Below are 16,890 nucleotides of genomic sequence, written 5' to 3'. Positions count from 1 at the left end.
CAGGTCGTAATCTCAGGGTCCTGGGATTGAGCCATGCATCGGGCTCTCTGCTCAGGGGGGAGACTGCCTCCCCTGCCTTGGGACAACGGTGAAAAGCAGGCACAATATGTTTCAAAACCTAGGAGACTATGTCTCATAGCACATCTGCATCTAATAAAAACTCTCACATCCTGGTGTCCTTGGGTACTGGAAGCCAAATTGACTGTCCTTCCAGAAAATTCTCAGAGAAGACAGTGCCCCAAGACAACACAAATAGTCAATGACACTTTTTTTTTTTAAGATTTTATTTATTTATTTGACAGAGATGGCAATCAGACAGAGAGGCAGGCAGAGAGAGAGGAAGGGAATCAGGCCCCCTGCTAAGCAGAGAGTCCGATACTGCGCTTCATCCTAGGACCCTGAGATCATGACCTGAGCTGAAGGCAGAGGCTTTAACCTGCTGAGCCACCCAGGCGCCCCAGTCGATGACAGTTTTATACAAATATGAACCAGTGAAGGCCTATGAAAACATCTCAAGGTCTTCATACTAATCAGTGGAGACATGCTGACAGAGAACTAAATGGAATATTTCTATATGATACACAAAGAGTCCCAGTCATGTTCAGAATTCAGATGATGTAATGATGTGCATTTTTCAAAATTTTAGTGCCAGTCAGAATATCTATTTCTGGTTTCCAACTATGAAAGATTATTCATGCCTGACATTTACTTAGGTGAAAAAAAAAAGGGTTTGAACTATAGAGAAATTTTAATCTTTTTCTCAAGCTGAAGAATGGAAATGATTCAGAATCTTTGTGCGGTAAGAGGAAGAGTCTATCAAGACTGTATTCCGTACATCTGTCTGAAAGTCTAGATGGTCTTAGTTACAGTCACACAGTATTTGACTTGTGTCATTGGGTCAGGTCCTAGGGAGTAGACCTGTTCCTTTGGCAATGAAAGGATTTCTGACTCCCATCTTGTCATAAACTGCCATAAAATTACATTCATCCTAGAAAAACCAGTGGTGTAGTATGGCTGTGCGGTGTGCCAGGGGAGCACCCAGGGGCTTAGGAGGACTGGTTGTGGCTATCTCCTCCTAGTTGCGCACTCAGTGATGTCATGTTGGCAGACTGTATACAGCCATACCCGGAGCCGTTACCCCAGTAAAAGGAGCAAATTACATACATCAGAGTTTCAACTCTCCATCAGGGTAACAGTGATGGGCTTAATATAAATAAAATATTTTCAGAGAAAACAAGAATACTCTTCAATTAGAATATGAAGGAAGCTGAGGTGAGGTCAGCACATTCTGAACTACAGTAAAGAGTAGTAAATAGTAAGAGAGTAGTAAAATACTCTTTGTCTAGAGAATATAATATTATTTTTAACATATTGAATGAGTCACCGGATACTTTAGGGAAATCCCCAAAGTGTTCGAACATCCCAGAATCATAAAGCTATGGAGAGTTAGAGAGGCAATTACTCTTAGATATGGTTTAGTTAAAATCCATTAGAGCTACAGAGAAATAAGATGTTTTGGAAACAATGGGACTCCTTATTTGGTAATAGATACATTTCTTTAAAGCTTCTGAGGATTTTACTAATTAGAAATAATCACCTGTGAGAAATAAAATAGGGACTATAGAGCACACATTTTCAGAAGTGGCTCCTTATTCCACAAATGTTCCATAGATAATCAGAAACCGAAGTTTAATTTTTAAATAGAACTGTGTTAGAAGTGGAATTGAATAGGTTTTACTGCAATGGTTGATAAAGTTTATCAAGCAAGAGATATAAGTTCATAGGAATCATGAGGAATACAAAATAGAAGGACCTAGGCATGCCTATATTATTTGTCGAAATGTCTGAATTCAAATGGGAGTCGGAGTCCTTATCATGCAGAGAGGAGATGGACCAGGGAAAAACTTATGTGGGCAAAGTCCGGACTGCCAGATTCAAAAGCAGACTTGGTATATTCATCCAGTTACATTTCATTCAGACATAAAAATAAATGAGCTCTAAATAATGATACAATGATTGTATTGTATAGAAATATGTACTTTTCACATTTATAATGAATATACTATATGGTTGAATTACTATGTTGTACACCTAAAACTAATGTGATATTGTACCAACTATACTCAAAAGTAAAGTAAAATAAAATAAAAAGTTCTGTTTATACTGCAATATAGGTGAAACTTGAAAGCTTTATGCTTTGTGCAAGAAGTCAGGCATAAAAAGCCATGCATTGTATTATTTACTCCTTGAAATGTCCAGGTCAGTTAAATCCATAGAGATAAAATCACACATGTGGGTTCCATAAACTGAGAATAGGATGAGTGGAAAATAGCTGGTATTGGGAATGGGGTATCTTTTGGGGGGTCATGAAATTGTTCAGGAATTAGAGAGTAGAGTCAGTCACACAACTTTTTAACTTTACTAAAAACCATTATCTTTCTACCCTTTAAAGTGTGAATTTTATTTTAACCCATGGCTAATTTTATACTAAGAAGATGAAAGGTGGAGAGAGGTCATGTATTGCAAGTTACTCTATCCAAATTAGTCATTTGGAAAAAAGGTCTGCAAAAACCCAGAAGGTGAAGTCATGTCAGTTCCTCTACTAACCTACAAGTCTTTACATATTAGCAAACATTCTTCACTTGCATGACTGATTAACTAACTTTTCTTTGTATATCTATATATCATGCATCCTTTCTTTGGAAGAACAGACAACTCTTGGGATGCCTGGGTGGCTCAGTCAGTTAAGTATCTGCGTTCAGCTCAAGTCATGATCCCAGGGTCCTGAGATCAAGTCCCACATGGGGCTCCTTGATCAGCGAGAATCCTGCTTCTCCCTCTGCCTGCTGCTGTCACTGCTTGTGTGCACTCTCTCTCTCTTTCTGGTAAATAAATAAATAAATATTTTAAAAATAGAAAAAGAACAGAGAACTCTTGCATGTCACAACACAGACCCCCTTGCACTAAGAAGCAGGATCCTCACTTGCACCACCTCTGAGCACTGGGATAACTTCTGTAGCTGGCACCATGGCTTCTGCACATAATCAAGAAATGTTATAGGTCTCGGTACTCCCTTTATTGATTAGTGCCCTATATCCATTAAAAAAAATCTCTGGGCCAGGCAGAAACCACAGAATGGCCGTTGGACCAGATCTGCCTTCTCCCCAGGTAGCCAGCCTCCTGAATAATGCCCATATTGCTTTCCAATCAACACTTTTCTCTTGAGTTTTGGCCTTTCCAGGCACAGGGAGCCAAACTTGGGTTTCCTTATCAATGGGCCAGTGCATTTTTGCACCATCACCTGAAAGCCAACATCAAGAGTGAGAGGAATGAGCTCCTACACCCCATGGTTCAAAACTCACTAAAATTCAAACCTTTCTTTGTCTGCTCTCGTCCTAGGAAAAACCCATGGCTTATTGGAAGCTCTCTCATGAAGTACGGAGAAATAAAACCCTTGGAAATGTTAACTCAATATTTATTTATCAGATTTTAAACACACAAATTAAAAATGCACTCAAATCAGAAAGTGCTTAAAGGAAACAATAAAGTACTTCATAGAAAGGATTTACAAGTAGAAGAAAAACAGCATAATCTGCACTTTTTAAAATGCTAATTGTGCCCTGGGGCAAATGATACATTATATATTAATTTAAAAAAGCATTTAAAGATGCTAATTATAAAGACAATCATAATTCACCAGATTGTCAACACTTAAAAATCTCAAACATAACCAGTGTTTTTGAGAATTCAGACATACAAATGCCAATAGTCAGTGTTATAATTGATCTCTTTGAAGGATCACTTGAAGTTTCTAGAGATCATTAAAATGACCCTATACAAAATATATTTTTCTTTTCCACATAAATTCCTGTTCAAGAACATATTCTATAATTATCCTAGTCAATGTGTGGGAGGATAGAGAGTCCTGGTTATCCTCTTGACCTTGCAATGACCCATTTGTTTTCCTTTATTTCCTTTTTAGGTCTCAGATTGGAGATGGTCCTGGTACATCAAAGGTCATAATAATGGAACAATCTGGACTCTAGCATAGATACTTTACCATAATGACAATTGGGGATGGTGCAAACAGCTTCTGGTTTCACATTATGTCTCCCAGTAAGCTTTATATTCCCACTATTTCTACGATGACTGTCAGGAGTAGTCATTGTAAGATATATTTCAAACTTCTCCCAAAAAACTCGCTATTATAGTAGACTACCCTATGCTGACCTGCTGTTTGTTTTTGGATAGCCCACTAGCTGAGTACAGTTTTTACAGATGAACTGCTGCAATCAATGTGGTGAAGGGAATATTTGACTTTCAGCCCCACTTAAGCAGAATGCTATCTCCCAGAAAGAAAGAAATTCTGTTCTTCTACTTTAGACTGAATTATAGAAAAACTACACAATTATGATTATTATTGCTCATATTAGAATTTGAATATCATTAAAACATTTTGTGCAAATATATTTTTTATCTTGCTATCTAAATACATATGTATAGTTTTGAATTTCCCCTTTGCCCACAAAGCCTAAGCTATGTACCAGTCTCTTTCTTTAGGATTTTGCTGAACCCTGACTTAAAAATTAAGAAATTACTTCTGATGCTATCTTAGTTTTATTCCTAAGGAAATTATGTTATTTAAGAACAACAACCCTGGGACGCCTGTGTGGCTCAGTCATTTGAGTGTATGCCTTCTGCTTGGGTCATGGTCTTGCAGTCCTGGGATGGAGTCCTGCATCAGGCTCCCTACTTGGCAGGGAGCCTGTTTCTCCCTTTCCCTCTGCCTGCTGCTCCCTCTGCTTGTGCTCTCTTTCTGTCAAATTAGTAAATATTTTAAAAAAATAAATTATAATCCCTATAGGCAATCCATTATAGTCATATCATATATTAAACGTATAATAAATATTGACATTGAACATATTTTCAAAAGATGCCCCAAGACATCCCATAGATTTACAAATGTCATTCTCAGCAGTCATTGATAATGTGATGAGCCTGAATGCATTAAACAAGACAGAGTATCAGTCATTTATACAACATGCAGTCTATTTTATAGATGCATTGATTTTAATGTCATAAATCAAATTATGGACATCTGCACACTTATGTATATTTTCTATCATCATTCAGCAAATGATCTATCAGTTGAATTTTTCAGAAACAGTCCACTTAGCCATAAGATCTGAAGTTGTTAATCTTAGTTAAAACACTCCATCTCTTCATTAATTTAACGGCATTTCTTGATTAAAAAACACAATGTCTTATATCCACTGAGAAGATATGTTATCACATGCCGGATAGGTACACACACAGAGACATTTACATGCACACAAAAAACATTTTTTTACCTCATGGAGAAAACCTCTAACGATATGTAATAACTTTCAGAATAAAGTTCAACATCTTTGCAGAGTGTCCAGGGGCATTATTATTATTATTATTATTATTATTATTATTTTAACTTAGAGTATAGCTGACACATGTTACATCACTTCCAGGAGTACAGAATAGTGAATCAACATGTCTAAACACTATGGTATGTTCACAGCAAGTGTAGCTACCATCTGTCACCACACAAAGCTAATAGAATACCCTTGACTCTATTCCCTATGCTGTACTTTTTATCCCTGTGACTTATTCATTCCATAAGTAGGAGTTGTATCTCCTGCTCTCTTTTTTCAATTTGCCCTCCATGGCCATATTTGATAACATAGCATCTGTCCCTTTCAAAATTGTTTCTTACATTGGAAAAAAAAATCTGTGCTGTTGATTAAGCACATTCTCTAATTCATGTCACCTCTATTGCCTACCTGGCATGTGGTGCCCTTCCTTACTGGGCCAATCAGTCATTATTCCTCAGGAGCCAGGCTTCCTAATTAAAAAGCAAAGAACATGATTTTAACTCTCCTGCCTGCTGTTTTCAGTTGAATTTCAATGTTTCCTTACCTTACACTCAGTGCATACTTCTATGTTCTTGTTCCTTTCCCTCTCTCTTTGTTTCTCTCTTCTTTCCTCCCAGAAATACAAGAAAACAAATCCATGAAACTTAAGCATTGTGTCAAATTTACCACCCTGCTACTATCCCCTTGTCCGATAGTTAATATATTGTGCTTTAATAACACTTGATGAAGTAATAAAGAAATGACTAGTAGAGGGAACAGAGAAGATATAGATATGTAGAATGGATCACATGATTTCTCATGAATTTTTCATCTCAAAATTCCTGAATGACTCTGGAGATACATTGAAATTTTTATATTATCATCTCTTATCCATAAAGGTTTTGTTTTGTTTATATGTTTGTTTGCTTTGATGCAATGTGTTTAAAATACATTTCCTCAAAAAAATTTTAGATAACTAAAAATTTCAAGACACACCAACTGAGTATCACTGAGTATCAGGACACTCTAGAACAATGGGTTTGAGAGCATTTAATTTAAAGGATAGATGTATATTTGTGAAAATTTTCAGAGAAGAATCCATTAAAATAAAAAAAAAGCTGGACAAGGGACTGAAAAAGAGAAGGGAAAAGGAAATATCATACCTTCACTATTTTGTCTTTGTGTTTCTTCTCATTACCCAGTTGCATGCAAAACCCCAATGACTGATAGTGGTCATGGAGTATGATGACATTAAAATCATAAAATGCACACAAATTGCACAAAATGAATATACAACTCTGAAGCAGCTCAAATAATGTGAATTGCTAAGCATTTTATGTTGTTTTGAGAGACTGTTACTATTGCATGAAAGGGAAGGCCGCAGGTGTTAATCACAGTGGATTTTATGAACATAGCATCTTTACCACGTGAATGCGGATCTGCTTGGTCTTGGCACCATATACAAGAGGATTGAGAAAAGGGGGGACCAGCAAGTAGAGGCTAGAAAAGAGGATATGGATATAAGGAGGAACATGAGCACCAAACCTATGTGTGAAGAAGGAGAAGAAGGCAAGAAGGTAGAACTGGAGGAAGACACAGATATGGGCGATGCAGGTATTGAATGCTTTCCACCGAGCCTCCTTCTGGGGCAAACGAAAAACTGTGAAAAAGATCTGTATGTAGGACAAAGTGATGAATATCATGTCAAATCCTGCAACAGCAAATGCCACAAACAAGCCATAGATTTTGTTGACCCGCACATTTTCTGCAGCCAGCTTCACAATGGCCATATGCTCACAGTAGGAGTGGGAGATGATGGTTGTGTGGTAAAATTGAAACCGGCACTTTATCAGTACTAGGCATGGGGCTACTAGAATGGCAGCCCTGAGTGCTATCCCAGCCCCTATTTGGTAGACCAGCTGGTGGGTGAAGATGGTGCTATATCTTAGTGGATAATATATGGCCAGATAACGATCCAGAGCCATGGCCAGGAGGATGCCTGACTCTATGCCCTGAAATGTATGAATGAGCCACATTTGAAGCAAGCAAAAGTCAAAATAAATCTCTGGTACATGAAACCAGAATATGCCAAGCATCTTGGGCATAATGGTGTTTGCAAGTGCAATATCTGTGACTCCTAGCATGCCTACTAAAATGTACATGGGTTCATGGAGACTGCGATGTGACCTGATAATGATCAGAAGCAGGGAATTTCCAAACATAGCAATGAGATACATGGCACAGAATGGAATCCCGATCCAGCACTGCACAGACTCTAGGCCTGGAATCCCTATTAGTGTCAATACAGAAGGCATGAAGACTGTAATGTTGGAGATTGACATAATGTCTTTGGGTCTCCAGAAACTAAAGAGTAAACTGTCTCAGTCAGTGGTACTCATCTCTTCTAATTCCTTTTTTATCCAGTCATCATAGTGAATCTCTCTGATTTTGGCTTAATGCTAAGTAAGAATTATCCAACTCATTTATACTACTGAAGGTGAAACAAAACAAAACAAAAACATCAGATCCATGGATACCCATCACTGGTTCAGGAGGGAATTTCACAAGTACTAGTCCACTAAAAGAGGTCATGTGACTACATTATATGCATTAGAACCACCAGATCATCTGAGTAGGGAATCAACTGATGATCTCTCTGTTACATCTTCTGGACCTGTGGACAAAATAATTATACTTGTTTATTTTGCTTGGAAAAATCATTTGAATTTGACCTTGATGAATCTCTCCATTTCCCATATTCCAGTTACCCAGTGGTACTATTATTTTATCCTTTCTAGGTCTAGAACTGTCAATTTGACCCAGCAAAGCTGACTCTGACCCACATTTAGTATAAAAGCTTGCTATTACTGAGCAGAGAGTAACAGCTGACATCCAAGTGTGTAATATATGTAGACATCTGCATCTATCTATATTGTCTGTATCTGTGTAAGACTAGATGCCCTTTCAAAGGAGTATGAAGGAAGAGTATTGGAAAATATTATGTAAATCAATGTACTTTGGCTATTCTGGATCAAAATCCATTCTATTTATCTTTCTTATAAAATTGCATCTTATTTTGCCTATATTTCTAACAACTGAAATCCTGAAAATTAGTTACATGCTTAAATTTACTGACATTCTGTACTACACATTAATGAACACCTAGAAGTGAAGAATCTCTAGGAGGCAGGAGGACTCATTATTGCTGACTACAGGAAGTAGAAAATGGGTAAATGGGTAACATAGAAGAATAGAGACCAGTTTCCTGGGTCCCATAGTTCAGAGCTTTCATTAGCATAATTGGCCAATTTAGGTTCATTAATTCTTAATGAAATACAGATCATTGAAAACAATGAGTCATTGCATGAGCTCAGGAGTAAGAGATGCATACAAAATAAATGGGGGAAAGGATAGAGCCCTCAGAGTTAAAAGAAGAAAGCAGAAATGCAAGACAGAAGGCAAACCTTGGGGATACCAGAAATGATTCAGGAGAGTGCCATAGAACAATGAAGGAAGTTTTAATGACCTCTTTATTTACTAATGACTGAATTTATGAAAATGTGGAGTCTTAGCCCTTACATAAAGTCTTTCTTTGGTCAGAAACATTACCTTTTAGGAGTGAGGAAAGATTGTGGGTGAATGGGGGACCTCATTTCAACTTGTCCCCTGAATTTAGCTGGATATCTACCAAACCATTCTGAACACCCATGAAATCAGCCTGAGATATAAGAATATATATCTGGATCTCTACAAGCAGAAAAGTGACTGCTTTCTTCAAGGTAGGACATATGGAATCATGAATCTTTGGGGAGATATAAAGAGGGAGCCTCCATAAGCTGGATCCTGGAACATGACGTAACACTGGAGCACAAAATTGGAACCCTTAGAAATCTGCTCTAGGGAGCAACATCCCTCTATACAAGGGGCTCTAGAAATGAAAAAGCAGAATTTCAGATAGAGCATTTTGGTCTCAGGATACAAGAACCCTCAGAGCCAAAGGGGTTTCCTAGACTGGCAGAGTGCCAGGGCAGTGGAACCAGGAAACAGTTTATGGTTCAGTGATCCTAGGAAGGGACTTTCAGCTCAGATCACCCTAAACCACAAGCCCAGCTGGTTGAGAATAGCTCTTCTATTGGGCAGCCTGAAAAAAATCAGAAACCTGTGCCTGCAACTGGGCAAAAACTCAGAGAGCAGTAGTGGTGGGGAAAGGGCCTTAGAGCAGTGCCCAGACAAGATCCAGGAGCTTCAGGGGCATGCACATGAGAGTGTGGCAACTTCAGACTTTAGAAGCATAAAGGGCAGTGACACTCCCAGGCCCCTGGGACTATCGCTGAGAGAGCTGATGTGGTTGCACACTGAGGGAGGTGGTGGTTTTTGGCGGCACATATAGAAAGAGAGCAGACTGCAATTTCTCTGCTCTGGGCCAGAGGTTTGGCTGTGGCCATTTTTGGTCTGTCTCTCAGAGGTGGGGCAGAAAGCCACCAGGGAACAAAAGCACGGAAGACCAGTTTTCACTGGGTCCAAGCAGGGTTACCCAGGAAGCAGCATGGCAGGCCCCTCCCCTAGAAGACAGGTTGGCAGAACAAGTGGACAACAAAACTATGGACCCCATAAAATGGTAAAATCCCAATGCCAGTAGAGAATAGTATATTGAGCTTGAGGCATTGCCTCATGGCTTTTTTATTTTTCAGATAAAACTCTCCTTTTCTTTTTTTCATTTTTCTTATACTTCTTTCATGTTTTTTTCTTTGTATCTTTTTCTCATTTCAAATAAATGTTTATTATATCAACTTTTACTTCATAGTAACTTTTTAACTTGTATTTTTCAAACCTATATTTTTTAGATATATGCTTTATTGTAGTCATTTTTTTACTATTCAATTTTACCTTTATATATGTACACATTTTACCTTCTTATAGTTTTGGGAAGTATTGTCCTCTAACACACAGACCAAAATACAACCAGAAATACCTGAAACACCCTGAGAGATTTGTCTGCACTGGGAAATTATAGACCTCTTTCCCTTCACCCTCTACTTTATAAATCTTTAAAATTTATAAATTTTATTCTCGTGTTTCATTTTGGCTTTTTTTTTTTTTTTTTTTTAATGGTGGTGTCTTCTGACCACTCCGGATTTTGCTAGAGTGCGTGTGCATGATGCTTGGGTCATAGTTGATATTTTGGACTCTGCTCATTCATTCAACCATCCCTTGACAGAATGATTAGAAGGAGGAACCCCCAACAACAAAAAAGAAACAGAGACAATGCCATCTGCCACAAAACTAATGGGTATGGATATAAGCAAAAAATCAGAGATAGAATTCAAGGTAGCAATCATGAAGTCAAAAGCTATGCTTGAAAAAAGTTGTTAGTGACAATACAGAATCTCTAAAAGCAGAAATGAGATCTAATCAGGCCGAACAAAAAAATACTGTGAATGAGATGCAATCTAAATCGGATGCTTTAACAGCCACGGTAAATGAAGCAGAAGAGAAAAGTAATGATCTAGAAGATAAGCTGATGGAAAAAAGGAAGTGGACTGAGATAGGCTGCTAGTAGCACACGAGAAAAGAACTGAAGAGATTAAGGATGCCATGGAATGTTTCAATGTCAGAATTATTAGGATTCCCAAGGGGGTGGAGAGAGAGAAAGAGACAGAGGGTTAGAAGGTATATTTGAGCAAATCATAGCTGATAAATTCCCTAATCTGGGGAAGGAAACAAGCTTTATAGTACAACAGGCAGAAAGAACCCCTCTCAAGAAGCAATAAAAATAGATCAACAGTCTGGCATATAATAGTGAAGCTTGCGAATTTTACACCCAAGGAAACAACTGTGAGAAAAGCAGGGAGGTGAGGTTCCTTACATATGGAGGAAGGAATATCAGAATAACATCAGACCAGTCTACAGAAACCCAGCAAGCCTGAAAGGGCTCACAAGACATATTCAGAGTACTAAATGAAAAGAACATGCACACAAGAATACTTTATCCAGGGAGGAGTCAAGATGGCGGAGAAGTAGCAGGCTGAGACTACTTCAGGTAGCCAGAGATCAGCTAGATAGCTTATCTAAAGATTGCAAACACCCACAAATCCAAAGGGAGATTGAAGAGAAGAACAGCAATTCTAGAAACAGAAAATCAACCACTTTCTGAAAGGTAGGACTGGCGGAGAAGTGAATCCAAAATGATGGGAAGATAGACTGTGGGGGGAGGGGCCGGCTCCCGGCAAGCGGCAGAGCAATGGAGCACAAAATCAGGACTTTTAAAAGTCTGTTCCGCTGAGGGACATCACTCCAGAGGCTAAACCGGGGTGAAGCCCACATGGGATCAGTGTGGCCTCAGGTCCTGCAGGATCACAGAAGGATTGGGGGTGTCTGAGTGTTGCAGAGCTTACAGGTATTAGAACGGGGAAGCTGGCTAAGAAGACAGAGCCGAGGAGTGAGCTAACAGCTCGGGGTTACCTTGAACTGGTCGCAGGATTGGTGAGCTCAGAGCATGGCCAGAGGACAGGGTGATGGGAGTAATTCGACGCTGTTCTCTGAGGGCCCACTGAGGAGTGGGGACCCAGGCTCTCGGCTCCTCCAGGCCAGAAACCAGGAGGCCGCAATCTTCATTCCCGTTCTCCAGAACTCTATGGAAAGCATTCAGGGAACAAAAGCTCCCCAAAGCAAACCTGAGCGAATTACTCAGACCAGCCCCTGATAAAGGGGATGCAATTCTACCCGTGGCAAAGACACTTGAGAATCACTACAACAGGCCCCTCCCACAGAAGATCAATAAGCAATCCAGCCAGGACCAAGTTCACCTACCAAGGAGTATAGTTTCAATACCAAGGAGAGCAGCGGAATTCCAAAGGAGGAGAAAGCAAACCACGGAACTCATGGCTTTCTCCCCATGATTCCTTAGCCTTGCAGTTAATTTAATATTTTTTCTTTTTCAATTTTTTCTCTTCTTCTGCTAATTTTTTTTAACTTTTACCCTTTTCTTTTTTAACCTTTATTCACTAGTTTATCTAATATATATATATATATATATATATATATATATATATTTGTTCTCTTTTTTATATTTTTTTCTTTATTCATTTTCTTTTTTTAATTGTTTCTTGTTTGGTTTTTTTTTTTCTTTTTTTCCTTTTTTTTTCCTTTCTGAATCTCTTTTTATCCCCTTCCTCCCCACTCACAATTTGGGATCTCTTCTGATTGGGTTAAAGCACATTTTCCTGGGGTCTTTGCCACCCTTTTAGTATTTTATTTGCTCCTTAATATACTCTTATATGGACAAAATGACAAGGCAGAAAAATTCACCACACACACACACACAAAAAAAAAAAAAAAAAAAAAAAAAAAAACAAGAGGCAGTACCAAAGGCTAGGGACCTAATCAATACAGACATTGGTAATATGTCAGATCTAATGACGATTCTCAAGGTTCTAGCTGGGTTCAAAAAAGGCATGGAAGATATTAGAGAAACCCTCTTGGGAGATATAAAAGCCCTTTCTGGAGAAATAAAAGAACTAAAATCTAAGAAGTTGAAATTAAAAAAGCTATTAATGAGGTACAATAAAAAATGGAGGGTCTCACTGCTAGGGTAAATGAGGCAGAAGAAAGAATTAGTGATATAAAAGACCAAATGACAGAGAATAAAGAAGCTGAGCAAAAGAGGAACAAACAGCTACTGGACCACGAGGGGAGAATTGGAGAGATAAGTGATACCATAAGACGAAACAACATTAGAATAATTGGGATTCCAGAAGAAGAAGAAAGAGAGAGGGGAGCAGAAGGTATATTGAAGAGAATTATTGGAGAGAATTTCCCCAATATAGCAAAGGAAACAAGCATCAAAATCCAGGAGGTGCAGAGAACCCTCCTCAAAATCAATAAGAATAGGTCCACACCCCGTCACCTAATAGTAAAATTTACAAGTCTTAGTGACAAAGAGAAAGTCCTGAAAGCAGCCTGGGAAAAGAAGTCTGTAAGATACAATGGTAAAAATATTAGATTGGCAGCAGACTTATCCACAGAGACCTGGCAGGCCAGAAAGAGCTGGCATGATATATTCAAAGCACTAAACAAGAAAAACATGCAGCCAAGAATACTATATCCAGCTAGGCTATCATTGAAAATAGAAGGAGAGATTAAAAGCTTCCAGGACAAACAAAAGCTGAAAGAATTTGCAAACACCAAACCAGCTCTACAGGAAATATTGAAAGGGGTCCTCTAAGCAAAGAGAGAGCCTACAAGTGGTAGATCAGAAAGGAACAGAGACAATATACAGTAACAGTCACCTTACAGGCAATACAATGGCACTAAATTCATATCTCTCAATAGTTACCCTGAATGTTAATGGGCTAAATGCCCTAATCAAAAGACACAGGGTAGGGGCGCATGGGTAGCTCAGTGGGTTAAGCTGCTGCTTTTGGCTCAGGTCATGATCTCAGGGTCCTGGGATTGAGTCCCACATCAGGCTCTCTGCTCAGCAGGGAGGCCTGCTTCTCTCTCTCTCTCTCTGCCTGCCTCTCTGTCTACTTTTGATCTCTCTCAGTCAAATAAATAAATAAATAAATCTTAAAAACAAAAGAAAAGAAAATGCTGTGGTTTAAAAAAAAAAAAAGGACACAGGGTATCAGAATGGATAAAAAAACAAAACCCATCTATATTTTGCCTACAAGAAACTCATTTTAAGCCAAAAGACACCTCCAGATTTAAAGTGATGGGGTGGAAAAGAATTTACCATGCTAATGGACATCAGAAGAAAGCAGGAGTGGCAATTCTTATATCAGATCAATTAGATTTTAAGCCAACGACTATAATAAGAGATGAGGAAGGACACTATATCATAGTCAAAAGAGCTGTCCAACAAGAAGATCTAACAATTTTAAATATCTATGCCCCTAACTTGGGAGCAGCCAACTATATAAACCAATTAATAACAAAATCAAAGAAACACATCAACAAAGTACAATAATTGTAGGGGACTTTAACACTCCCCTCACTGAAATGGACAGATCATCCAAGCAAAAGATCAACAAGGAAATAAAGGCCTTAAATGATACATTGGACCAGATGGACAACACAGATATATTCAGAACCTTTCATCCTAAAGCATCAGAATACACATTTTTCTCTAGTGCACATGGAACATTCTCCAGAATAGATCACATCCTGTGTCATAAATCAGGTCTCAACTGGTATCAAAAGATTGGGATCATTCCATGCATATTTTCAGACCACAATACTCTGAAGCTAGAACTCAATCAGAAGAGGAAATTTGGAAAGAACCCAAATACATGGAGACTAAACAGCATCCTTCTAAAGAACGAATGGGTTAAACAGGAAATTAAAGAAGAATTGAAAAAATTCATGTAAACAAATGATAATGTAAACACAACAGTTCAAAATCTGTAGGACACAACAAAGGCAGTCCTGAGAGGAAAATATATAGCGGTACAAGCCTTTCTCAAGAAACAAGAAAGGTCTCAGCTGCACAACCTACCCCTACACCTAAAGGAGCTGGAGAAAGAACAAGAAAGAAACCCTAAGCCCAGCAGGAGAAGAGAAATCATAAAGATCAGAGCAGAAATCAATTAAATAGAAACAAACAAAAAAAATAGAATAAATCAACAAAACCAGGAGCTGTTTCTTTGAAAGAATTAATAAGATTGATAAACCCCTGGCCAGACTTATCAAAAAGAAAAGATAAAGGACCCAAATAAATAAAATCATGAATGAAAGAGGAGAGATCACAACTAACAACAAAGAATAAACAATTATAAGAACATAATATGAGCAACTCTACACCAGAAAATTTGACAATCTGGAAGAAATGGATGCATTCCTAGAGACATATAAACTACCACAACTGAACCAGGAAGAAATAGAAAGCCTGAACAGACCCATAACCAGTAAGGAGATTGAAACAGTCATCAAAAATCTCCAAACAAACAAAAACCCAGGGTCAGATGGCTTCCCGGGGGAATTCTACCAAAGTTTTAAAGAAGAACAAATTCCTATTCTCCTGAAACTGTTCCAAAAAAATAGAAATGGAAGGAAAGCTTCCAATCTCATGTTATGAGGGATCACCTTGATCCCAAAACCAGACAAGGATCCCATAAAAAAAAAAAGATCTACAGACCAATATCCTTGATGAACACAGATGCGAAAATTCTCACCAAAATACTAGCCAATAGGATTCAACAGTACATGAAAAGGATCATTCACCATGACCAAGTGGGATTTATTCCAGGTCTGCAAGGTTGGTTCAACATCCACAAATTAATCAATGTGATAAAATACATCAATAAAAGAAAGAACAAGAACCATATGATACTCTCAATAGATGCTGAAAAAGCACTTGACAAAGTACAGCATCCCTTCCTGATTAAAACTCTTCAAAGTGTAGGGAAAGAGGGCACATACCTCAATATTATCAAAGCCATCTATGAAAAACCCACCGCAAATATCATTCTCAATGGAGAAAAACTGAAAGCTTTTCCGCTAAGGTCAAGAACACGGTGGGGATGTCCATTATCACCACTGCTATTCAACATAGTACTAGAAGTCCTAGCCTCAGCAATCAGACAACAAAAGGAAATTAAAGGCATCCAAATCATCAAAGAAGAAGTCAAACTATCATTCTTTGCAGATGATATGATACTATATGTGGGAAACCCAAAAGACTCCACTCCAAAACTGCTAGAACTTGTACAGGAATTCAGTAAAGTGTTAGGATATAAAATCAATGCACAAAAATCAGTTGCATTTCTCTACACCAACAACAAGACAGAATAAAGAAAAATTAAGGAGTCAATCCCATTTATAATTGTACCCCAAACCATAAAATTCCTAGGAATAAACCTAACCAAAGAGGCTAAGAATCTATACTCAGAAAACTATAAAGTACTCATGAAAGAAATTGAGGAAGACACAAAGAAATGAAAAAATGTTCCATGCTCCTGGATTGGAAGAATAAATACTGTGAAAATGTCTATGCTACCTAAAGCAATCTACACATTTAATGCAATTCCTATCAAAGTACCATCCATCTTTTTCAAAGAAATGAAACAAATAATCCTAAAATTTATATGGAACCAGAAAAGATCTCCAATAGCCAGAGGAATATTGAAAAAGAAAGCCTAAGTTGGTGGCATCACAATTCTGGACTTCAAGCTCTATTACAAAGCTGTCATCATCAAGACAGCATGGTACTGGCACAAAAACAGACACATAGATCAATGAAACAGAATAGAGAGCCCAGAAATAGACCCTCAACTCTATGGTCAGCTAATCTTTGACAAAGCAGGAACAAAGGTCCATTGGAAAAAAGACAGTCTCTTCAATAAATGGTGTTGGGAAAATTGGACAGCCACATGCAAAAAATGAAATTGGACTATTTGCTTACACCACACACAAAAATAGACTCAAAATGGATGAAGGACCTCAATGTGAGAGAGGAATCCATCAAAATCCTTGAGGAGAACACAGGCAGCAACCTCTTCGACCTCAG

At 38.2% G+C, this 16,890-nt stretch overlaps 1 protein-coding gene across 1 annotated transcript; it reads right to left on the bottom strand.

Moving 5' to 3' along the window:
- Nucleotides 1-6,787: 6,787 nt before the first annotated feature.
- LOC101685428 (olfactory receptor 52A1-like) lies at nt 6,788-7,726 on the bottom strand. The gene has a single exon (XM_004782528.2). The coding sequence runs from the start codon at nt 7,724-7,726 to the stop codon at nt 6,788-6,790; it is 939 nt and encodes a 312-aa protein (XP_004782585.2).
- Nucleotides 7,727-16,890: the final 9,164 nt, after the last annotated feature.

The sequence above is a fragment of the Mustela putorius genome, unplaced genomic scaffold, assembly GCF_011764305.1.
Source record: "Mustela putorius furo isolate JIRA1106 unplaced genomic scaffold, ASM1176430v1.1 tig00003987_pilon_pilon_pilon, whole genome shotgun sequence".
In the NCBI taxonomy this organism is placed as follows: domain Eukaryota; kingdom Metazoa; phylum Chordata; class Mammalia; order Carnivora; family Mustelidae; genus Mustela; species Mustela putorius.
This window is presented reverse-complemented; position numbering and strand designations above follow the sequence as displayed.